This window comes from Amblyomma maculatum, chromosome 10 (assembly GCF_055883805.1).
Source record: "Amblyomma maculatum isolate TAMU_Amacu chromosome 10, ASM5588380v1, whole genome shotgun sequence".
NCBI classification, from domain to species: Eukaryota; Metazoa; Arthropoda; class Arachnida; order Ixodida; family Ixodidae; genus Amblyomma; species Amblyomma maculatum.
Window position 1 is genome coordinate 173,604,274 of NC_139353.1, and position 25,997 is coordinate 173,630,270.

General features: G+C 47.3%; 1 protein-coding gene across 3 annotated transcripts in view; it reads right to left on the bottom strand.

Moving 5' to 3' along the window:
* Positions 1-25,997, bottom strand: part of Git (ARF GTPase-activating protein GIT1) — a 267,395-nt gene that overhangs the window by 130,344 nt on the left and 111,054 nt on the right. For all 3 annotated transcript variants that reach the window (XM_084580679.1, XM_084580677.1, XM_084580678.1), the window contains exons 10-13: positions 25,092-25,259; positions 19,349-19,454; positions 6,509-6,582; positions 4,346-4,472 (exon numbers count right to left, since the gene is read on the bottom strand). In XM_084580679.1, the coding sequence (XP_084436805.1) occupies positions 4,346-4,472; positions 6,509-6,582; positions 19,349-19,454; positions 25,092-25,259 (475 nt within the window). The remainder of the gene's footprint in view (positions 1-4,345; positions 4,473-6,508; positions 6,583-19,348; positions 19,455-25,091; positions 25,260-25,997) is intronic.

Below are 25,997 nucleotides of genomic sequence, written 5' to 3' on the forward strand. Positions count from 1 at the left end.
ATCTGGCATATAGTTGCGTCGATAGAGAAGACGGTCACGAAAGGCGAAATGCTGCGCTTGACGACGAAGGGCGTGAAGAGCCGGTGAAAGTGACAAGTTCGTAAGAAGATCGATTAGTGATGTAAGCCACGGATCCTTGCGCTGTTCTGATGGCATGTCGTCGATGGACAAGGAAGACAAGGCGGAGCTGGAGGCAGGGGACAACGAGCGTCAGGTGACACTGGCGAGCGAGATAAAGCGTCTGCGTCGGAGTGCTTACGCCCTGTACGATAGATGACTCAGATATCATACTCTTGTAGTCTAAGCGGCCAGCGGGCGAGACGGCCGGTGGGGTCTTTTAGTGAAGACAACCAACATAAAGCGTGGTGGTCCGTAACAACATAAAATGCGCGCCCATACAAGTATGACCGAAATTTCTGAAACGCCCAAACAATTGCCAAGCATTCCTTTTCTGTCACCGAGTAGTTGGTCTCGGCCTTGGTCAGCGTTCGACTTGCGTACGCCACAACGTATTCATCAACACCGGGTTTTCGTTGGGCAAGAACAGCACCGAGGCCAACGTCGCTGGCATTGGTGTACACTTCAGTAGGAGCAGCTGGGTCAAAATGGCGCAATACGGGGGTTGAGGTAAGTATCGTGCGCAATTTCTTAAAAGCAGTATCGCAAGCCGGCGACCAGGCAGAAAGATCTTTGTGGGCGCTAAGAAGTCGCGTCAGAGGAGCAATGATGGTCGCAAAGTTCCGAACGAAACGCCTAAAATAGGAGCATAAGCCTATAAAGCTGCGCAGTTGCTTGATAGATGCTGGCTTCGGGAACTCAGCGACAGCGCGGAGTTTAGATGGATCAGGAAGGATGCCATCCTTGGACACTGAATGCCCTAAAATAGTAAGCTGGCGAGCGGCGGAATGGCACTTTTTCAGATTGAGCTGCAGACTAGCGTCACTAAGACATTGCAAGACAGTTTCAAGGCGAGTTAGGTGGGTTGCGAAGTCGGGTGAAAATACGACGATGTCATCCAAGTAGCAGAGACATGTGTGCCACTTCAAACCGCGGAGAATATTATCCATCATGCGTTCAAAGGTGGCGGGCGCGTTACACAGGCCAAACGGCATGACGTTGAACTCAGAGAGCCCGTCGGGAGTGACAAAAGCTGTCTTGGGGCGATCGTCTTCAGCCATGGGAACTTGCCAGTAGTCAGATCGTAAATCGATTGAAGAGAAAAATTCCGCTCCATGCAAAGTGTCCAGCGCGTCGTCTATGCGTGGCAGCGGATAGACGTCCTTTCGCGTGATCGCATTAAGTCGGCGGTAGTCCACACAGAATCGAATAGACCAGTCTTTCTTCTTGACTAAAACGACCGGGGACGCCAAAGGGCTACTGGAAGGCTTAATAACACCTCTACAGAGCATCTCATCGACTTGCTCATCAATAATGCGGCGCTCTGAGGCTGATACACGATAAGGACGTTGGCGTAACGGGTTGTGCGTACCAGTATAGATGTGGTGGGCAACAGTTGATGTCCGATCCAAGGATGGCTGCTGGATGTCGAACGAAGTTCGGAATCGGTTCAGCAAGTCGAAGAGCTTGGTGCGTTGATCTGGAGCAAGAGCACTGTCAATGGCTTTGTCAAAGGCACCAAGAGGCGATGAAGGAGACGAGGAACGAGGTGGGCTAAGGGCACTTATGCTGTCGGAGATTTTGCCGGAACAGGCGGAGAGAAGCGGCAAGACGGTAACAAAATTTTCTAATCGAACAGGGTCGGCATGCCCAATGCACTCGCCACATTGCAACGTGAGTGGATAGAACGAATCATTAGTAATGGCTAGTTCTGTGCGGCCGCTTCGTACACTAAGCACGGCGCAGGGTAGGGGAAGACAGCGTCGCGGGATGAAAAGGGAAGATGGGGTGAAGAGCACTGTACAGTCATGAAGAGAGGCACAGTTTATAGGCACAATAGCGCCAGATAAAGGCGGGATATCAGTAGCATCCGCAACGTGGCATTTGGCTTCCCCAAGAACATTAACGGTGGTTGGTGCGGTGCACAGCGGAGAAAGCTCTACTTCGGCACGAGAGCAATAAATTAGGGCACGATTGCGACACAAGAAGTCCCACCCTAAAATAATGTCATGAGAGCAGTCACGAAAAATGATAAAACTGATGACGTAGAGAACGTCCTGAATGGTGACTCGCGCCGTGCAGGTACCGAGCGGTTTGATGTGCTCAGCAGTGGCAGTGCGCAAAGAAACCCCAGAATACGGCAGAACAACTTTTCGTAACAAGCGGCACAGTCTAACCTCAATACCCGACACAGCAGCACCAGTATCTACAAGCGCAAGAGTACAAACATTTTCAATGGTAACTTCTATTAAATTGTTTCGTGGCGAAGCAGGACTTTCATTGTTCGACGAAAGCGCAGTTCTTGCCTACGGAACTGCGTCTAGTGGTTTTCCGGCATTGGCGAGGTAGAACGGCGACGCATCGGCGACGGAGAGCGACGGCGCGGAGATGTTGAGCGGTTCTGGTGAGAAGTGGTCAAAGTGGGACGAAGGCTGAGGGGGCGCACGGAGAGGGGACGGCGGCTGCGCGTAGTTGACCGGGCTCTGATCGAAAGCGTACGGTGCTGGGCGACGGCGGCACAGGCGTGCAACATGGCCAGGGAGACCACATACAAAGCAAATCGGCCGATTGTCAGATGTGCGCCAAGGGCGTAGAATAGGTAGCGCACGACGCTGAGTGAAAAATGCCCGCTGAGGCGAACCGTACGATGGAAAAGGCGTAGGAGGGGGTGGTCTTGCGGCAACCTCAGCATAAGACAGTGGACTGGGTCCGGGCGTCGAGACAGCGTCGGCATGAATGAGCGGAGCTTTGAGTGAAGCGGCATGAAGAGGTGGTTGTCGAGGGGGCGGAAGTGCTTCGGCAACTTGTTCCTGAATAACCTGGCGTATGTTCGAAGCGAGGTGTGAGCTGGATTGCGGAACGTTTGAAATTTATGATAATTGCCGGGCAACTTCTTCCCGTACGAAGTCTTTGATTTCTTGGATAAGTGCAGAGCTGACAGTGCCATCAGACATAGCCGCGATCGTGCCTTCAGGTTGTCGAGGGACGATGCGTTGGCGACGAAGTTCGTCGTAGCTTTGACACATCGTGACATCACTTACACTGCGGGGCTCTTTGGCCATGAAAATGTTGAATACGCCTTCATGGATGCCCATCATGATGCGGCGAATCTTCTGAGCTTCAGTCATTGATGCGTTTACACGATGGCACAAATCTAAAACGTCTTCGATGTAGCTTGTGAAGGTTTCGCCTATCTGCTGCATCCGCTCGCGCAAACGTTGTTCGGCGCGAAGCTTGCGGATCGCAGGACGACCGAAGACATCCACAAAGCGAGATTTGAACGAGGCCCAAGTTGGAATGTCAGCCTCGTGATTTGTGAACCACAACTTTGCGACTTGTGTGAGGTAGAGTATCACGTTGTTAAGCTTCAAGATGTCATCCCACTTATTGTGGGTGCTCACACGTTCATACAACGAAAGCCAGTCCTCCACGTTCTGACCATCGGTACCGCTGAAGACCAGCGGGTCCCGCTGGCGAAGCACCCCGGAGCATAGAATAGAAGGGGCCGAGGTAGCGGGGCCGGTGGTGTTAGTGCTGGAGTAAGTCATTCAGGTAGGAATTCGGCGGCTGCGGAGCTCCAGGGCGAGGAAATGGAAGAGAAAACCCGCGGCCTCCACCAAGTGTTAAGCGGGGATCCGGGCCCTGGTAGTGGGCACTGGTAGTGAGCAGGACCGGAGCGGGGTGGCCTAGCTTGCAGTCAAGCTGGTCCGCAAAAATCACTTCCTCTTCCTCTTTCTCGGCGATCTGCCCACCTAATCTGAACTTCTTCTTTACACTGCAATTAGTTTGTGCTGTTTCTAAGCATCAACTGTGACAGCGCCATGCGGTGTGATGCTCCGAAAGCAAAAGCAACGGAGAATGCTGCTGTGCACAGGTGCTGAAGCTGTCTGGCCTGCATGTTGCTGCAGTTACAGACATTCCCCTCGAGGCAGTTGATGTCTTATAGTGAAATGCTAACTGAAAACTGCGAACTCTGTAGGCAATCAGTATGAAAGTTGAGTAAATCAAACTTAATTACTGCAACTGCTTCATTGTATGGTGTTTCAAATATATGTGCTTCAAAGAGACCAGCACAGGGGAAGTGAGAAATTTTGTAATATCGAGGTTATAGAGAAATTAGTTACAACCAGGCTTAACTGTAGAGCTGAAATGTGACGATGTATACAACAAGTGGCTAACCTGGGAGACTGTGGGCCACCAGTTGACAATGTAAAAAAGTGATGCCCACCTCGCTGCTGGTGGGTGGCCGAGGGTAGCCGAGTGGCCAGGGCAGCCCGCAGGGTCTCCACATCCAGGCGCAGGGCTGCATGCTCCTGCTGCAAGTCGCTCAGACGCTGCCACAGCTGCCGGCCCCCCTGTATGCACACACATCCTGGTGGTCATGCCTCTCCTTTTCACTCACCTTACCTCACAAAATGTTTACGCTCCCAGCTGAAATGTCATCATCTCATCCTCATCAAGAATTTGACGGAAACCTGTCTGGTGACGTGGCACCATAGTAAAAGAATGAACACTCACCAAAGTAATAAAAAGAAATGGAAAAAACACTGACGTCTCGAGACCCATACAGCTTCCTTGTTGACAATAAAAGCAGATGGAACTATATTATACATGGCTTAGGTGGCATAATCAGTGTGCGTAACAGCACTCTCATTACGTTACCTAAGCCGTACATAAGCCAATACCCGCTTTCATTATGAACAAGGAGACCATTTTTTTCATTTCTTTTTTACTACTTTGGCGAGAGTTCATTTTTCTACAAGTAGTAGGGACAATAAAAAGATTGGCAGTAGTGAAAAGCAGTCAGGCATTCCACCAGTCACGAAAGGTGAGGTTAAGAAAGCTTTAGAAACAATGAAAAGGGGGAAGGCAGCTGGACAGGATCAGGTAACTACAAACTTGTTGAAAAATGAAGGCGGTGGGGGCGATATCCTGCTAGGAAAACTGGCTACCCTGTACACGCAATGCCTGGTATCATCGATGGTACCCGAGCCATGGAAGAAAGTTAATATCTTAATCCATAAGAAAGGAGACACTAAGGACTTGCAAAATTACAGACCAATCAATCAACCTGTTGTATGTAAGGCGTTTACTAAGGTAATCGCTAATAGAATCAAAACAACCTTAGACTGCAATGAAGCAAAGGATCAAGCAGGTTTTCGGAAACGGTACTCTACTATCGATCGTATCCATACCATCAACCAAGTGATAAAAAATGCTCGGAATATAAACAGCCCTTATACATAGCATTCATTGATTACGAAAAAGTATTTGACTCAGTTGAACCCTCGGCGGTGATGCAGGCATTGCGAAATCAGGGGATAAACGAGCCGTACGTGAAAGTGCTGGAAGATATATAAAGTGGCTGCACTGCAACCATAGTTCTGCATAAAGAAAGTAACAAAATTCCCATAAAGAAAGGAGTTAGGCAAGAAAACACAATCTCCCCAGTCTTATCCACAGCTTGTTTAGAAGAAGTATTCAGAGAGTTGGAATGGGAGCAGTTAGGGATAAGGGTAGATCGAGAATACCTCAGTTATCTGCGATTTGCTGATGACATTGCCTTGCTAAGTAACTCAGGGGATGAACTGCAAATAATGATTCATGACCTAGACAGGAAAAGTAGAAAGGTAGGCTTAAAAATCAATATACAGAAGACTAAAGTAAGTTCAACAGCCTCGGGAAGGAACAGCAGTTTACATTAGGTAGCGAAGCATTGGAAGTAGTAGGCGAATATGTCTACTTAGGACAGGTAGTAACCGCAGATCCAGACCATTAAAAGGAAATAACGATAAGAATAAGATTGGGATGGAGTGCATTTGGCAAGCACTCGCAGATTATGACTAGCAGTTTACCGGTATCACTCAAGAGGGAAGTATACAACAACTGCATCTTACTTGTACTCACCTATGGGGCTGAAACGTGGAGGCTAACCAAGAGAGTTCTGCTTAAGTTGAGGACAACGCAAAGGGCTATGGAACGAAAAATGGTAGGGGTAACATTAAGAGATAGGAAGCGTGCAGAGTCTGTGAGAGAAATAACTCAAGTTACTGACATTCTAGTGGAAATCAAGAAGAAGAAATGTGCATAGGCAGGACATGTAGTGTGAAGAGAGGATAACTGATGGTCGCTTTGGGTAACAAACTGGATGCCAAGGGAAGGAAAGCGTAGCAGGGGGTGGCAGAAAATTAGTTTGGCATATGAGGCTAAGAAATTCGCAGTGGTCAAGTGGATGCAGCTAGCACAAGACCGAGTTAAGTGGAGGAATATGGAAGAGGCCTTCGCCCTGCAGTGGGTATAGTCAGGCTGATCATGATGATGACTCATCCTCAAAAAGTGCCCCACAAAAGACGACTTGGCCAATAAAAGAAAGCAGAGCGACAGCTCTCACCACATGGTTGTCCTCATCGGATGCCACGCTGTCATAGAGGGGCTCGTCATCACTCAGCCGTCGGTCTTCCAAGCCTGGCAACATAAATAGACCATGGATAAGCACAGTAAAGCATCACTGGAACATAACACATCGTTACAGGGCCAAGACAACTCTGGAGGATTTTTTTCACGTGTCCCCAAGCATCCGGGGCCCCATCAAATGGCTTGGCTGGTCGGCTTTATCTTCCTTGTGATAACCTAATGGTAACAGCATTCTGCTGTGGACATGATTGACACGTCTCAGCTATGCCCTGTGCTTGAGGGTTTCAGAAAAGAGCTTGCACAGAAAGAAACATTGGTCACTCCTTAACAGGGGGCACCGAGACTTTTTCTGGGTACACATATTTGTTTACCCAAAATTCCCCCCATTTGAAAACCTTTCGGCCACTCAACTCACGAGTGAAGAGGACTTCGTGATGATGAGTGAAATTGCAGGCGACCTCCTCCAAAATGACCCAGAGATGGTGACACCAAAATTATCGGCCCCTTTACAGCTCAGCTTTGAGCTAAAGCAGCATAGAAAGTGATTACCTATCAACTTCATTCTTATTTCTTCCTTGATTCACATTGCACTATTGAAACGAGACCAACAGACGGCAGTACGTGACATTCCCGACATTAAGAAGCGTCTTGAAGCTGTCGAAAATACAACAACTGGTATTGATAACTGGAAGCGGGATTTTTGTGATACACGTAAAGCATTCGAACATGTAGAAATGGAAACGCGCGTTGCGTGCTCAATTAGACGACAGCGAAGATCGTTCTTGGCGTGACAACCTTATCTTTTATGGGTTTCCTGACAGCGCTTCTGGCACTCATGAACAAATTGAAGAAAAAGTTGTTGGTCTTATCAACAAAAAACACGAACTCTCTTTAATGAGTGACTGCATTGCTCGCACATAGAGTCGGTATTTTCACAGAAAAAACCAGGCCAGTCGTGGTAAAATTTGAGACCCACAAAACAAAAACGCTAGTTTACTCCAAGCGATCTGTGCTCAAGAACAAGGACCCGTCTATAAGGGAAGATTTTTCCGCATCGACACATAAGGCGAGGAAGCGGTTAATTGAATACGCCAAACAGTATGATCTACCAGTCAATTTACGGCACTACAAATTAATTGCCAATGGAAAATGCTATAGCTATAATGTGGAAACTGATGTTGTATTTGAGGTTGGGCCTGCACTGTACAATGCCGAAAGTGAGCCCCCGTGCACCCTCCATTCTGGTCGTATTCTACTTGATGTGGGAAAGTAGGGATTCGCCAGGGGTGGCGGTACTACTATTCAGAGCACTGGCCCGAATGTTTTCTTCACTAATATACACAGATCTTGCCCAGAGACTACTTGTGTGGTCTGATAAATGATTGTAACGCTGATATTATTGCTCTTACAGAGACATGGCTGTCTGATAAGGTATTAGATAGTGAACTCTTTCTGTGCGAAAAAAATTACAACATATTCCAATGCAACAGATCTGAGAGGCACGGTGTATTACTTGCTATTAATCAACAAATCGAGACCTTTTGTGTTACCTTAACAACAAGTTTAGAAATTGTGTGGTGTTGTACAGTCGAACCCGGTTATATCGAATTTTGGTTATATAGAACTCACGGAATATCCCCTTGAAAATCCCATGTAAAAGTATAGGAAAGCCGCGTCATATATCGAACTCAATTTCGCCGGTCGTTCGATATATCGAACTCCGCACCACGCACTAGAAAGTGTGCCTTCCCCAAAGACGATCGCATCACCCTTGGCCGTTTGCCGCGTGACGTTTTCAAGCCACGCGCGGAAGGAATGAGAGGGGACAGCTCTGGACAGCGCCGCGCCCATTCCCCAAAGGCGCGCGCATCTGCAGTTATCGTTTCCCGCGCGCCAACACATGACATTTGCAAGCCATGTGCGTGGGTGTGCTCATTCTTTTGCCGAGCTCTCTCTCCTTCAGCACGCGCTACGCAAGCGCCAAGCCAGCTCAGCCCATTTTCAGACAGATGTGGAACGCTTTCTCCAGCGTGTGTTGCGAACCCTCTGTGCGCGGCAGCTGATGTGGCTATGGCGCCTGCGGACGTTAAGAAGCGGCAGCTCTCTCTTTTTATTTTTTTTTTGCGCGAGAGCTATTCTTTCTTATCGTTGTGCTGCATGTGCGACGTAGCGTAAGATATGGCGGCTGCGGACGTTAACAAGCGGCAGGCTTCTTTTTTTTTTTTTTTTTTGGCGGGAGCCGTTTATCTTTGCATGTATCAATCAACGGAAGCACACCGTCAGCTGCTGCGATCATGACGCCCGCCCCAAGCGCGGCGTGATAAATCGAACCAGGCTTGTGCAATCAAGCCATCACGGGCACTCTGCCAAGTTCGCTCCCCGCCACCGGAGGAGCTATAAAAAGATAAATGCGCCCTGACGTTATCGCTGCGCAACATCTTGGCACGCTGCCAAAAAATGAGCTATAGATGCGACAACCGAAACGGAGTGACCACATCGACATGCAAGCGAAAACGCTCGCGATTTTCTGCCGCAGCGACACAGAAACCTTGTTTTGAGCTGCCGCGGCGGTGGCTCGCTCGAGCGGCGAGTGGGACGCAGTTCCAACAAGTTGGAAATTTTTCGCTCTGTCGCTGCCGCTCGTCGCTGAGATCGCTCAATCGCTTTTGCATGTGAGCGAGCTGGCCTTAACGCATTTTTTTTTTTTCGAATTCTCGGGTGCAAAAGTGGAGAGTGGGTTCATTATGCGAGTGGGTTGATTACGCGGCAAATGCGGTATCGTTTTTTCGCATCGTAAGTGCCGTCACAAGCCAATTTCTGTATATCGAATTATCGATATATCGAACTTTTTCGCGATCCCCTTCGAGTTCGATATATCCGGGTTCGACTGTATAATGTTATGTTTCAGAAAAATTATTTTTGGTGTGTGCTATCGACCACCGTCTTGCCCAGCCAGTTTCTGTGATGATTTGCACAATTGCCTCAATGAAATCTCTGCTAGCTTTCTGGGTGTATCTGTCTTTCTGTTAGGGGATTTCAACTACCCAGACCTTCAATGAAATCAAGACAAATCAGTCTTGGTTTCGTCATGTTTGTATTCTGAAAATTTCCTTCGCATATGTTCTGACTTTGGGTTGTCGCAGCTTGTTGAATTACCAACACGTGTCACTCCCTCCACGTCATTCCTTCTTGATCTTGTCCTTATGTCGACGCCAGAAATCGTGTCCCCTACTATCATCTTACCAGGTCTAAGCGATCACAAGATAATCCACTTTACTCTTTCTCTGCCAGTAACGCATTTCAAACATATCAGAGATTACAGTAAGGCTGGTTTTCATGCTATTAACATCAATCTGGCCTCATTTTTAGATGCAGTGTTCCCCTCCATTGTAATTGGGAATTATTGAAAGACAGGGTTTCTGAGCTCGTAAAGAAGCATATACGGCACCTCTAAAGAGGGTATATACTAACTCTGCTGCTCCGTGGTACAACCGGTATCTTAACCATCTTTCCAATAAGAAAAAAAGACTAATCCGCGCAGCTCGCAAAACGCAGTCTGCTATTCGGTGGTGTGCGTATCACGTTTCTTCAACAGCTTATTCAAATGCATTAAAGTCAACCAAGTTTACCTTCTTCAATGAGACTCTCCCAGCTATGCTTAAAAATATTCCAAAGCAGTTCTGGAACCCAGTAAAAGGCAACCGAATCAGCATCATAGTACTGAGCAGGGTGACCCACTGTAACTGTTTTCATCAAGGTCCTTCACAACAAGCATATCACCAATGGACGCCATTGTCATTTCGTCAGAAGGAATTCGGAGTGTCATTAACCAACTGTGTCATCCTCATGCGGCGTCAGCATTAATTATTCTTCTATTATATGTCTCTTCTCGCAGAGCTTACATCCTTCCCTATGATTGGCTTACCGGAAAATTCATTCCAGTGCATAAATCTGGAGATACTCACGGTCCACATAATTATCGTCCCATTTCACTTACTTCCATCCCATGTAAAGTGCTTCAGCACATTATATTTAGTCAAGTTGTTAACTTTTTAGAATCTAACTGGTTCTTTACTCCAAAGCAGCATGGATTTCGCAAATTCTTTTCGTGTGAAACACAGTTATTAACCTTCACTAATGACCTTCATGCCTCTCTAGACTCGGGATTCAAAACAGATTGCCCATTCTTAGATTTCTCAAAAGCCCTTGATAAAGTTAGTCATTCTCTTTTGCTTTTAAAACTGAGCCACCTTAACCTTGATCCTAACATACTCAATTGGATTCGTGCCTTCCTTAGTAACCGCATTCAGTTTGTCAGTGTGAACAATCATGACTCACAATCAGCCCCTGTGCATTCAGGCGTGCCACAAGGATCGGTTCTTGGACCATTATTATTTTTGATCTACATAAATGACTTGCCTCTTAACAACTCATCTAATATCTGCTTGTTTGCCGACGACTGCATAATTTATACAATAATTAATAACACAAATGACATTGCATGCCTACAAACTGATTTAAACAAAATATATGACTAGTGCCAATCATTGAAGATGGAATTAAACACATCTAAATGAAAACTGACGCGCTTGAATTGTGGTGCTGGCGGAGACTCTTGAGAGTTCCTTGGACGGCCAGAAGATCAAATCAGTCGATGTTGTCGACCCTAAACCCTGACTGCTCATTGGAGGGTCAAATTCTAAAGTTAAAGCTCAGCTACTTTGGTCATTTGATGAGAAGAGAGGAGTCGCTGGAGAAAGATTTGATGTTGGGAAAGGTTGAGGGTCGCCGGAGAAGGGGTAGGCAGCGAACGCGATGGTTAGATGGCATCCTCGAGGCACTGCAGATGAAGTTATGTGATGTTAGGAAGATAGTGAAACCGAAAAGCATGGCGTGATATGGTCCATAGCGTCACGAAGAGTCGGACATGAGTGAACGACTGAACTGAACTGAAATGCAAATGCATGCGTGTCACTCATAACCAACAAGCAGATCCAGACTACATTCTTAATAGTACTCGTCTCGAATCGGTATCGTCCTACAGATTCCTTGGCATTAGCATATCGCATAATCTTTCTCTATGCAAATATAGATTATAATCTTATAATCTATGAAAAGGGAGAAATCAGCTGGAGAGGATCAGATAACTACAGATTTGCTGAAGAAGGGGGGGGGATATCGTGCTAGAAAAACTGGCCACCCTGTGTTCGCAGTGCCTGGTGTCATCGACGGTACCGGAACCATAGAAGAATGCAAACATTATCCTCATTCATAAGAAAAGGGACTCTAAGGACCTTAAACATTACAGACCAATCAGCTTACTGTCTGTTACATATAAGGCATTTACTAAGGTAATCGCTAATAGAATCAGGACAACCTTACACTGCAATCAAGCAAAGGATCAAGCAGGGTTTTGGAACCGGTACTCTACTATCGATCATATCCATACCATCAATCAGGTGATAGAAAAATGCTCGGAATATAACCAGCCCTTATACATAGCATTCATTGATTACGAAAAAGCATTTGACTCAGTTGAAACCTTGGCGGTGATGCAGGCATTGCGAAATCAGGGGGTAGACGAGCCGTACGTGAAAGTGCTGGAAGATATATATAGTGGCTGCACAGCAACCATAGTTCTGCATAAAGAAAGTAACAAAATTCCCATAAAGAAAGGTGTTAGGCAAGGAGACACAATCTCCCCAGTACTATTCACAGCTTGTTTAGAGGAAGTATTCAGAGACTTGGAATGGGAGCAGTTACGGATAAGGGTAGATGGAGAATACCTCTGTAATCTGCGATTTGCTGATGACATTGCCTTGCTAAGCAACTCGGGGCATGAACTGCATATTGTTACGAAGCGGTAAGCCGATGAAGACAGGAGACAGAACATGACCGATGGCGATGGTAGATGAAGTTTAATGAATGTTCGCGGGCCTAGCGCGAGCGCTCCTGCCCGCGCCACTGCCCGCTTCTTCCTTGTCGTCCGTAACGTGACCCGGGGCCACCGAGCAATCGTCCCCATCGTGGACGAGGAAGTTTAGCGATATTAATGATTTTATGGCATGATGATGGGCGGGTCTGGATGCTTGAAGAAGAAGAGGAAGAAGGAAGAATAGAACGGCTTGCCGGTACGATGCCTGATGCGTGGTTGATCCGCCTCCCTTTGAGCTGTCAACCATCCGTCACCAGAGTCCATGGGACCGATAGCTCGAGGTCACGTCGGGCAGTTTGGGCAGGGGTTGCGTGTTCGTGTCCATCGGTTCCTTCGGGTCATTCGGGTCTTTCGGGTCCTTCGTCTCGGTTCTGATTCGTATGTCTGTTCTCCTTGTCTTCAGGTCCGGGCTGGGGGCTGGGCAGTGGTAGTTGTTCAGGTCTGGGCTTGAAGGGCTGGGGCGAAGCTGCTCGGCGATGTCCCTGGGCCCTCGGTGATGGTCCCGGCTTGAAGATGGCCTCGATGCTCCAAGGCGAGGATGGGGATGTCGTACCCAGCACCTCCACCAAATGTTACGAAGCGGTAAGCCGAGGAGACAGAACATGACCGATGACGATGGTAGATGACGTTTAATGAATGTTCGCAGGCCTAGAGCGCTCCTGCCCGCGCCACTGCCCGCTTCTTCTTTGTCATCCGTAACAATATAATGATTGATGACCTAGACAGGAAAAGTAGAAAGGTAGGCTTGAAAATCAATATGCAGAAGACTAAGGTAATGTTCAACAGCCTCGGGAAGGAACAGCAGTTTACATTAGGTAGCGAAGTACAGTAGAATCTCGATAAACGAAACCTCGAGGGACCGGGAAAATATGTTCCGTTTATCAGGAGTTTCGTTTAAAGAGAGAATAGGTTCAGCATTGCGCAATCCGCTTCCGCGTGAACCCTACGCGGCTGGCGCGCGCGCACGCAGTTGGCAGTCTCAGCGGATCTCAATTTGCGAAATCTAGGTAATAAGGAGAACGGTACACTATGAGAACAAACTTTATTAGAGAAAAATAAGCAGTGAATTTTTGTTCCAGTAGTACTAGTACTGAAATTTTTAAAAAAATGTCAAAAGAGTGGGAATTACCACTTATTGGCTAGTGAAAAAGGATTCCTGAAGAATTCCTGAAGAATTCCTGAAGAATTCTTGTTAGGCTGCTTTTGGGGACGGCGTACTTCGTCGCTAGCGCCGTTTTCGTGAAGCCACCACTCTCGAAGTCGTTGATGATCTCCATCTTCCTTTCCAACGCAAGTGCATTGTGCGGTCGTTTTTGCGCTGCCATCGGACCGAACAAAAGCTCTAGGGCTCTAGGGCTTAGGCCTAACTGAACACAACCGCCGTGAACGCGAGCGAGCGATGCGGAGGGCAGTGTACGAGCAAACCGGAAACCGCCGGAGACGGAAACCGGAGTGGTGACACGGGGAGGAGGAGGGGAGCATTGATGCGTACCGCGATGGCACTGCGCTCGTCCAACTAGTTGCGGTTTCGAGTTTTTCGGTTCCGTTAACGCGGTGGTCGCAAAATTTGAGTTCCGATTAACGAGATTTTTTTTACATTGGCTTAATACAAAACCAACCAATCGCGAGGCGTTTGTTCCGTTTAAGCGGTAGTTCCGTTTAACCGATTTCCGTTTATCGAGATTCTACTGTAGTAGGCGAATATGTCTACTTAGGACAGGTAGTAACCGCAGATCCGGACCATGAAAAGGAAATAACAAGAAGAATAAGATTGGGATGGAGCGCATTTGGCAAGCACTCGCAGATTATGACTAGCAGCTTACCGGTATCGCTCAAGAGGAAAGTATACAACAGTTGCATCTTGCCTGTACTCACCTATGGGGCTGAAACGTGGAGGCTAACCAAGAGAGTTCTACTTAAGTTGAAACCCAGATGGCTATGGAACGAAAAATGGTAGGGGTAACATTAAGAGATAGAAAGCGTGCAGAGTGGGTCAGAGAAATAACTCAAGTTACCGACATTCTAGTGGAAATTAAGAAGAAGAAATGGACATGGGCAGGACATGTAGTGCGAAAAGAGGATAACCGATGGTCGCTGAGGGTAACAAACTGGATTCCAAGGAAAGGAAAGCGTAGCAGGGGGCGGCAGAAAGTTAGGTGGGCGGATGAGATTAAGAAGTTCGCAGGGGTCAAGTGGATGCAGCTAGCACAGAACCGGGTTAAGTGGAGAAATATGGGAGAGGCGTTCGCCCTACAGTGGGTATAATCAGGCTGATGATGATGATGATGATGATGATGATGACGACGACGACGATGATGATGATGATACAAGGTATCTACAGTGCTGGAAAGCGTGATGAAGTTAATTGCATGAACGTGAGGTATTTACGCGTATTAGCGTGCAACAAGAAAACAATGAGCAAAAATGCAATGTGGCCAACAACATTAATGTCATATGCAAATGAAATGAAGCAAACAACCAGAACTTGATTTCATCAACATAGACAAACATTGCAAGATTACAAGCAGTGCAGAGAACATATTATACTTCTTTTGGAAAATATTTGAGTGGGCAGCATAATCCTTTTTTGTGTCTAGTGGGAGATGAGCATTAGCGTTCCTAACTTCCCCTGACCACTTTTGTTGCATGTGATTTTGTATTGCTTCAACAGCAAAAACCACATTTGCAGCGAATGCACTTCAATGCGTGAATTGAGGAGTTTGTATGCTTATAGTTGATTTCATATCTTGAACTCATTCAGGAGCTTATACGCTTTTGTGCTTGCCCGCCTCACAAATATGCAGTTAAGAACCCATACCTCAGTCCAGGCAGGCGCTTGATGCGCCAGCCGTTGCAAGTCTGGAAGGCCTTGTAAACGCCGATCTAGAACCTCTTCTGAGCTTTTTTAGGTAGTTATGAACTGCGATATCTCTTTTTTTCTTTTTACTGTCAGCTGCCGCAACTCGCATCATGCGTTTCCTACGCCACGGCTCAATTATATTGAATGTGTTTAAATTTTTGTGAACATCTTGCTTGTCGAAGTTTTCAGCAGTTTGTATGATGTCTCCTCTCTTTGCATTAGCTCTGAGGTCCAAGCCCTGTGCACAGTTTCGTAGAACTGACCTTCAGAACAGCATCTATATAACCAACACTCAATTCATATGATATGAAAACTTTATGCGCAACTTTTAATCACTGCCATGATAACAGCTCACTAATATGACAAAAGTCTTCTCAACAAGGAAATTTCCTCACCCTCAAGACTCGTCTATTTCCTCGTCACGAAAATACTCAAATTTCCATCGATCTGCTGGTATTGCGACAAACTAAAAATGATCGACCAAAATCTGTTCGTGCAGCTCAGCTGTCCCATTTGCGCTATGTACACTGAAAGGCTCTTGGAATCTTGCAAGTTCTCTTCTGGCAAATAGCTGACGAAACACATGGGGCAGGCGATTATTAGGGTGCTTTCTCTTCAGTATGATTCCTTTTGCATTCGAGATATGTACCAGCAAGGAAAGAGCCTTGCTAAATGAACTACATCACGACAGTACTTCAATATAGTTCCTACTCTAAATGCAGATAATAATAAATTGTTCACTCTTTTGTGCAGAGCTTGCACCCACCTCTTAATGACAGGCTTTCAAGTAATCGTTTCAATAGGCGCCATTGCCCCGGTGCAAAGCATGCAGGTCGGCATGAAGAGGCCTGATGTTAAGAAAAAATACAGCAGAACACTTAAGCGTCATCTTAAAAGAGAATGCAATAGCGCCTTTACCACTGTCTCTTCATGCCGCCAATTTTAGGCACCAGACTGGCACATAGTTTGGCAAAGCGTTAAACGACTATTTGAGTTGGTTTTAGGGGAAAGACAGAGCATCTTCTCGGTGTACACTCTACGTTTACAGTTAACAGCAGAGAATTGGAGGCACACTTGTCGGCGATTCGAATCCCTATTAAAGACTGGACTCAAACTGGGCAAGAAGGAGGATGCTAAATAAGAAGCAAAATTGCATGACACCACACTGAACGCTGCGCAATTAACGGCTACGTCATAACTTATTACGAAATGACGTGCATATTTTTCCAATACGCTTTTTTCACTCCTAGGTTACGGCGACGGTGACACCTTTTCGCCTGGATGAGCTACATACGATATCGCATAATAAAAAGAAATGCAAACGAAGAGCAGACAACGTTACTAGAACGCTGGTGGTGTCGAGCAAGTTGACAGCACTGTCACACTCCTTTCACGGCATTAAATTTCGAATCCTCAAACGCGTTCTTCAAGGTAATGCATGCCTTAGAAGCCAAAACTGTCATAATGTAATTACAATTGTCCTGAAGCCATGGAGAGTGCAACGGCAGCACGTTAACGGCTACATGTACGTCGGCTGCACCACGCTTCCGCGCCGTGTGTAGCAGACGATGCACTCGGCAAAGAGCAAGAGTCGACTACAGCGCCGCTAGTTCTCGCGACGGCTACCGGGGACACCTCTCCGGGCGGAGTTGTGAAACCGAGTTTGTTCTAGTAACATTGGTTGTTGCTGCATAGCATCTTGGCACGCTGCCAATAAATGGGCGCCCCGCCAAGGTGGTGCAGTGGTAAGTCGCCCGACCACTGTGCTGGAGTACCCGGGTTCGAACCCGACCTCGACGGCTGCATTTCGATAGAGGCGAAACAAAGAGGCGTCCATGTGCTGTGCGATGTCAGCGCATGTTACAGATCCCCAGATGGTCGAAATTACTCCGTAGCCCTCCACTACCGCTCCTCTTTCTCTCTTTCCACTTTCACTCCCACCTTCCTCTCTTCCCTTATGGCACAGTTGAGGTGTCCACAGAAATCAAGTGAGACAGTTACTGCGCCTTTCCCTTCCTATAAATCAATCAATTAATAAATTGACTGTGGATGCAACGGTCAAAACAAAGGGATGCGCCTCTGAACGCTTTTTTCTTTTTTTTTTCAAATTGTCGGGGGCAAAAGTGGAAGGTGGGTTCATTATGCGACTGGGTTGATTACGCGACAAATACAGTATCATTTTTCATGATCACAAGTGGCGTCTCAAGTTGATTTCTGTATATCGAATTATCTATATATTGAACTATTTCGCGATCCCCTTCGAGTTGGATATATCCGGGTTTGGCTGTATATTTATTAGTTTGTCAATCCGGCTGTTTATTTGGGCCAACTCCAATTACTTGTCAGTGTCCTTTTAACAGAGTCATCTCAACCAATTGTCACAATTGCACACACAAGAAACAATCCTGCACACTGTGAGGTTGAAAATAGGGCCTCCATAATGCAGCTGAACAAAGCTGAAGCTGAACAGCTGAAGCTTATATCTTCAGGCGCCTCCAAGTAATTGCTTTGCATCCAAAATCTATTTATGGGACGCTTGGCATTGCTTTTGAGAATTTTAAAGCCAATTGAGACAACAAGGCAGAAGATGACAGAAAGCTGGCATATAAGCAGTACCAATTAAAGTAATGACTTACAAAATACTGCAGCTGGTTACAAGGAATCCATTACTTGTAAACACAACTCTGATGCTAGCTTACATCACAGCTGGAGTGTACACAAAGAACAGCTTGTAACACAGGCTACGCTACAAGAAACATTTCCCTGCTGCTTCTCGCATACTGCAATGGTTACCCTAGCAGCTGCTGACAAAACAGGGGAGAGAGAGCCCACCCTGGTCTATGTGCTGACCCAAAGGGAGGATCTTGGCTTGAGTGCCTTCGAGGCTGCCTCACCAGAAAACAAAAATTTCAGCAAAAGCACCTGCCTCCTTTCATGATCTCAAGCAATGTTATTTCACACGGAATTTCTGCCTCAAGTGCAAATCTCTGTTATGCATAGTTTTTCTGCACAATGAGATTTCACTACGCGCATGATAGCCACAGTTGCTTATGCGCCAAAAAAAACTCCATATAACTAACTATAACTAAAAAGTGTCTAACTGTGCCTTTTCCAGCACGTTGCCAAAGGAAAAAAAAAAGAACAACAAAGCACTCAGTGTTTCAACTAAATCGCCTCAGATTTCAAACCAAAAGCCACATTTGTGCAAATAACTGGTTTCCTTATTGACTGAGTGTTGCAGGCACGGGGCTCTTCTGATCTTTTGAACACATGGAGCACACAAAGTTGTCAATGGTACAGACAGCAACATTGGAAGCTAAGGGCCAATAAATACTGAATGAAATATCAGTATGGGGGGGGGGGGGGGGAAATGCCTTCGAAATATGCAATCAAACATCTGATCAGTGAAAACAAATATGCAAAATAAAAAGTAGCAAACGTTGTTCATCTTGTTTATTTCATATTCACATGACATTTCCAAATAAAATTAAATTAGAATTGCACAGAGTGTATACTCTATGAAACATCCAGTACAAATATTCTACGGGGTTCCATGGATCAGTATTTTTGTACAGGAATGAAATCTGGTAGAGCTATCCTATTCCTGTTGAATAAATAGTTTATAGGAAAGAAAAAGCGCAGCCAGTTTTTCCGTGGACACTCGGAAGGGAAGGAAGGAAAAGCAGAGAGAAAAAAACAACCCTGATGCATTTTTAGCATGCTTCACTGCACGGTCAAGCATTGCAGTGCAATTAAACAGCGGCCAATTCAAAAATTTCACATGTATTCTAGCTATGAATCAAAAAACAAACATATTCGAATATTCACACAGCCCTACTGTTCCTGGTAATATACAACTGCATAATAGTACTTGTAACAATGGCTTGCAATGAAATGTTGCAATAGATCCACCAGTGTGAGCATTCTTTTTCACTTCCTGTGCAAAATAATTTACTGTCTCGTCAAATGTTGACTGCTAAATGGCAAGAATGAAAGATGCTACTAAGTAGAGCAATGCATACCAGGCTGCTTGGCTCCTCCCAGGTGTCGCCGCTTGGCCTCCGAGAGAACGTCAATGAGCAAGGTCGCAAACTCTCGAGCTGTCAGGCGGGCAAGCTTCTGGCGAGCCTGCATCAGTTGGCACCAGAGGTCGTTTGCACACGAGAGGAAAAAAGACAACCACTTCTGTACATTGTACAGTTGCATGTCAACTTCTATTTGCTACGTTGAAAATTCAAGCGACACCCATTCTGTCAATGTGCAATCACTTATTTCAAACATGCGTTATTGGCCTCAGCGCCAATTAAGACTGGGCTTGCCTTCAAAATCGACTGCCTCCAACCTTGTGCTAACTGTGCCCATTCAAATGATTCAATGTGAACAATGGCATGAAATGCTTTATTTTGAGTGCACAGAGAGATGGACCCAAAAAGCACTCACTTTTTCTGACACCACATCCATAAAAAGCCAGAAAAAAGAAAGACGTCACAACATGTCACTCATGTCGCATAAAAATTAAAAAGACAAAAATAAGAAAGAATAAAAAGAAATCACAAAAACAGCATGCACGGTCCAAGCTAGCACCCACAAAGCAACAACACTCGTGTCCACACTTGCACAAAGCAGTGCTAGGTTAGCTGATGAGTTTTTGATGCATGTTCCTTGTGCAAGAGCTGGGTGTGGACACGAGTGTTATCGCATTGCGACACATGGGTGCTAGTTTGGAGTGTTTTTTTTTTTGCTTTTATGTGTTTTTATTTTTGTCTTTTTTCTGGTTTTTTAATGTTATTGTTCTCTTTCTGGTGTAAGAAGCTGACCTGAGCACTTGCTGTGTCCATTTGTCTCTCTGTGTCCGTGTTTTTTTTCCTGCGCTCTTTAAGTGATGCACTGATGGTGTAAGTGATGTAGAAAATTAGGTGGGTGGATGAGGTTAAGAAGTTCTCAGGGGTCAAGTGGATGCAGCTAGCACAGGACCGGGTTAATTGGAGGAATATGGGAGAGGTCCATCAGTTGGTATAGTCAGGCTGATGATGATGATAGTGATGTACTTGTACCAACTTGCCCAAATATCTTATTTGAACAGCGTAGTAACGCACAAAACGTAAATTTTAGATTTTTAACTCTCCTATTATGACTTGTATTAATTCGTGGGAGAATTTTGCGCGAGTGTCAAATTTTGCCAACAAAATATTTTTTCTTCATTAGCAATATATATTGTGCCCCTTCCCTTACATCACTAGAAAAAAATTCCCTTAGAGGAGAAAGAATAATTTTATGGATAAAAAAAATGTTCCATACATCACACAAAAAGAACCTGTTTTACGTGGCAGAAACTATATTCTTCACTAATTGTCATCTGATAATTTCGTTATATCACATACATAATATTTGGCTTGCTGTACAGTCCAACTGCGAAAACCAGATAGATGCAGGTCATACCATTCTTGAAAACAAGTAAAAATCACCCGGCATAAACCCAGTAGGATGACAGGTGACAATTGTGAAGAAAAATAACATCTCCCTACTGTCATTGCCTACTAACAAGCTACATTGAAGCTCACTGTCCTGTTTTCCTGTCTTTTTTCCGTTCTGTTTTGTGCTAACCTGTAATGATCAAGTATGCACCAACTGGCCTAGCAACAAGTACTGATGCATCATCCGGCAAAATGATGGCAGTTTTCTTGAAGCACCTGCCTCCTGATGCTGGGAAAAGATGCATGGTCAACACCCATCATCACTACTTCGTGTGTGAGTGCAGCGAATCAGGTACACGAAAGTCTCCCATTTGCTGCATGTCAAGAGAAGAGCAGCATTAAGGTATGCTGCAATGCGTCAGTGGTCAAACTTGAAATGAATAATTTTCCCAGTGGTCAAAAACAGCAAACACACAAGGGTATTTTTAAGCTGCTGCTAAAAAAATGCTCCCACAGCAATATACCTGCCAACCTGGCAAGATCAAAATGGCTGTAGATATGGAACATATGGAACATCGTCACCATCTCGCCCAACAACTGACCCAATGAAAAGTGGGAAGTTCTTAATTTGCACCCACTGGGAAAGGCATTCAGTTACTGAGTTCCAATGTTGAAGGGGCCAACTTCCAAGCAACGCCCAACCAGTTCTTCTGCACGGTTCTTGATAGCACCTCTCGCAAAAGTCCACACCAGCAGCAAATGATGAGCGGAGCAATGATGAGCAATATTGATGAGCGGAGTTGAGTTCACCTTTGGCCTCACATCCACAGGTTTTACCAAGTGCAAAATGTTGGCTTTTCCTCGATGTCATGAAGCAGGGAAATTAGGAGTCACAAAAACTTCTGCAAATAGCTCTCCTTGGGTTTTGATAGTGTCGAGACCACACTAAGGCAGCCTAGCTAGCTCTACACATACATACAACCAGCTGTAGCAGCAAACGTAAATGCAACCAGCCACAACTACTTTTGCTTGATTTGGCTTTGATTGGCTGCTTAACTTCTTGCATACGCTAGTGAAAGCGGTTGTGATGCAGCTGCAGACTCCGCAGTGTCGGTTCTTCAAAACCCTGTCTTAGACAGGCAGAGTCAACTTACCAGGAGGACAGTGGTCGTACAATTGGAAAGGTAAGTAAAGTAATCGCGAGGTGAATTGGGAGGGTTAGTAGGTATGCAACCAGCTGTTACCAACAAGTCCAGCTTGAAGTTTTAGCAAACGCACAGTTCAAAGAACTTGGATATTTCGAAGTCTTTAAAGCTGAATGATTCAAACAGCAAGGTCTCCTTCGTATAGTACGCCACAATTGAATGTGTAAAAGAAGCAGGCAAAGAAGTGCACAAAGTATTGCAGTTTAAACCTTTATGAATTGAGCATAACGGAAGAATCTCCCCTCCTCCTAGCGAGTTTTGTTTCCACAGACCAATTTTCCCAAAGTGATCCTCAGAAAAAGCATAGGCACTATTGGTAGGTAATCAGCTGAGCCCATCTTCCCTTGAGCATTGCCCAACATGCCTTCCATATTGTTACGGCGCGCGCCGAGGAGCAAAAGAAGAGGCGCGGGACGAGCAGTGATGAGCGCGCGAGGGTTAGAGAACAAAAGAAGAGCGCCGGGGCAAGTGGTGTTTGCCTGGTGTCCTCCATTCTTCTGTGTCTTTCTCTAGACGAGCACAGCGTCCCACAACATTTTGGTGGCAGCGGTGGGATCATGCCGCTCACCCACTCCCAAAGTCAATGACCCGACGTGCCAGACGACAGGACTCTGCCACCAGGCGATGGCGCCGACGATGCAGCAGCTGGCGCAGCTAGATCTAGACACTCGGAGGGGCTCGGTCCTTCGCAGCAGCTGGATGGCGGTATTGAGCGCCTCCTGGATATAGTTACTCAGCAGATGGACGCATGGGAGGCCCGTCTGTCTGCCCAGGCTCTGGAGATGGAAGCTCTCCAGCGCGACTTCCGTCGCCTTATGCCAGCCGAGCCGAACACAGGTCATGAGTCTTTAGGTGTCACCGTCACCGCTGCCTCCAGCCCTGTCGTCGCTGGGCCTGCTGTCGTAGCCGCCAATAACGTGCTCGGCGCGGGTACATCATTGGATGTAGTGGAATTACCCACGTTTGACGGCACTATCTTGTGGGATGCTTACCGCATCCAACTGGAAGGTATTGCGACGGCGAGAGGCTGGGACGAGCAAATGAAGGCATGGATGCTTGCCTCCAAACTGAGAGGCCGCGCAACTGAGCTGCTGCAGAATGTGCCGCCCGACCAGCTGGGCTCTTACACCGTCCTGGTGGGCCTCCTGTCCAACCACTACAGTGCTTCAGGTCAACCCCGTGCGCAGTACCACCGCCTGCGAGCCCGCCGTCAAGAACCCAGGGAGACATACCAGGACCTCGCCGCCGCCATTGAGCACCTGGTTCTGCAGTCGCTGCCGGGGGCACCTCAGAACGTTGTGGCCCTGGTCGGCACCGAGGAGTTTGTCGACGCCATCCGACTCCCTGAGGTGCAGCGCTTGGTCCGTTTTGGGCGTCCTGAGTCCGTCTGCGCCGCCATGGCGCTCGCCATCGAGGCGGAATAGACTTTGTTGGCCACGCGAGGGTCGCCACCGTCTGCTGCGCACACCGTCTCGGTGCAGACTCCTCGATTGGCAGTCCCTACAGTGGCCTCTAACCGACGCGGGCGTAACGACACCCGCACTACCTGCTTCCGCTGCGACCTGAGGGGGCACTACGCGAGGGACTGTGCTAGCCTTCCGACATCGAAAAATGATTTGGCGGAACTCAGGGGGCACCGTTCCGCTGAATAAAGTAAGTCCGTCCCCACACTCCTTCGTTCTCCTTGTCCCCTCCTTTCGTCGGCTTCGATAACAACTGAAGCTCCCTACGTACTCGTCGACGTCGCTCTGCTTGACCGGCACGTAGAGGCCTTGGTCGACACCAGAGCGGCTGTCAATGTGCTGGACAAATCGTTTATTGGTAACGAGCCCCACCGGTTTCTTCCAGCCGCCAAAACCCGGCTCTTAGCTTTTAACGACACCCCGGTGGAGCAAGCCAGACGTGTCATCGTCAATCTGACAGTGCTCGGAACGACCTTCTCCACCGAGTTTGTTGTAGCAGACAGCCCTATTTGGCCAGTGGTCCCTGGGTGCGGGTGGTGCCAGCAAGCCGGAGTCGTCCTTAATTTTACCACAACAGAACCCCGGGCGAGCTGAACTCCGCGTGGGCCGGGTTGGCTTAGCCGGATTTCCAGTCTCGGTGTCGCCCTGTGGCAGTCCCTGGTGTCGGCGACCAAGCGTGCCTCAGAATCTGTGCGTTACCTCGCAACGAGGTGGCCACATCGAGTCAAGCCGATCGACGTCACTACCGTGACTGTAGCGTCCGCCGTGACTCTGCCACCGGGTGCGGCAATGTGGGTGTATGCCAAACTTGACAGTCCGATCACAGCGGATGTGCTTTTTGAACCCATCCGGTGTTCAGCTCCAGCCCGTGAGATGACCTCCCCTCGAAGTCATGGCAGAACACCCTCCATCCCTCTCGACGCGCAGTTGGGCCTTCCCCATCAGACTGCGCCACCAACTGACTCCGCCCAACGACATCGTTACGCCTGCCTCGACGCTCAGCGCAACCTTCTCACGGCTTATGCGCGTGTGCAAGTGGCCAATGCGGCAGCACCACTACTTCCCTTCTTCCGGTCCGGTGACTTGGTCCTCATTTGCCGCACCATCCGCCACGAAGCTCTTGCCCCGATACTGTGGCCCTTACCGTGTCGTTGAACGGCTCAGCCCCGTGACATACCGCCTCGAAGACCTCCCCGAGCATCGACCATGCGGTGTGCACCACATTTTCCCGGGGCATGTGTCAAACATGAAGCGATATGTCAACGGCGCCAGCATTGACTCCGACTTAGATACCGGGTCATCACCACTACTGTCGTCGCCTGCTGCCTCATTGCCTTCCCCACGAAATGCCACCCCATAAGAGGAGCGCCTGCAGCAGCTCACCGACACTTTCTCTCTCCCCCCCCCCCCCCCCCCCCCCCTTCCTTCCCCTGTGGAAAGACATTACGACGCTCGCCGAGGAGCGCTGCGCCAGAAAAAGAAGAGGCGCGGGACGAGCGCAGGACGAGCGCGAGACGAGCGCGCGGCGCCAGTGCGAGGGTTAGAGAACAAAAGAAGAGCGCCGGGGCAAGTGGTGTTTGCCTGGTGTCCTCCATTCTTCTGTGTCTATCTCTAGGTGGGAACAGCGTCCCACAACAATATGAAGATTCGCAATAAATAAAGTTTGCATAAAAAGAGGGGTACCTGGTTTCGGGTGGAAGACAACTCGGGACTGACAGGCAGGAAGGGCACGGCCTGTCGGTCAGCACTGACCAAGGTAGCTCCACCTCCAAGCCACAGGGCCTCGCACTCCCGCCGATCCACTTCATCATACAGGTCCCGTGCCAGCTCCACAAACAGTGCTTCAGACAGCTGAGGATAGAGACAGCCTCTCCATTTCAGTTGCTTATGGCAAAGTCGCAGTTCAATCATCTTTCAGCACAAAAATGTTCAAACACAGTAATGGTTGCTTTTATAGCTAAAGTTATGAAATGTGCCTTCACCTTTCATTACAAATATGGCAAAAGGTCTCACCTATTTAGGGAATGCAAGAGAACAGCGTGCACTTCAATGCAAACTGTCCAGTACATTCCCTTTCTACCCATTGCACACAGGAGGCCCCTTTGCATTGATAGGAGTGGCTATTTTATTGTGCTTGAAATCTCCGAAAATGGGAAGCATGTGAAGCTGCACAGGCACAATGGACATCTCATATGGTATAGAACTGTGCATTGCAATGTACTTGAAAGAGAAAAATGGCAGCTTCATGTGCAATGCTGCACAAAGTGGGGGCCAGCCTCAGTTGCCACAAATAATGGTGGCATGGAAAACACCATCTAATGTGTGGGACACTGCACTTTTCTGCCTCCATTTCAGTACTTTCTGAAGGCCTTTTTTGTGCCGTTTTAGGTGCACTCAAGGAGAAGGTGGCAAGGGAATATACTGTCTGATCAGAATATCCTTCTGTTCAATTTGATCCTGAGTTTGCACTAACTTAGACAACCACACATTTCCATGACTTTCTTTAACGTAGAGCCCAAAAGGAGGAAAAGGCAACTAGACAGGCCCTCCTCTGAAGAGGCATCACAAGTGTCATGTTTTTTTTCAGTG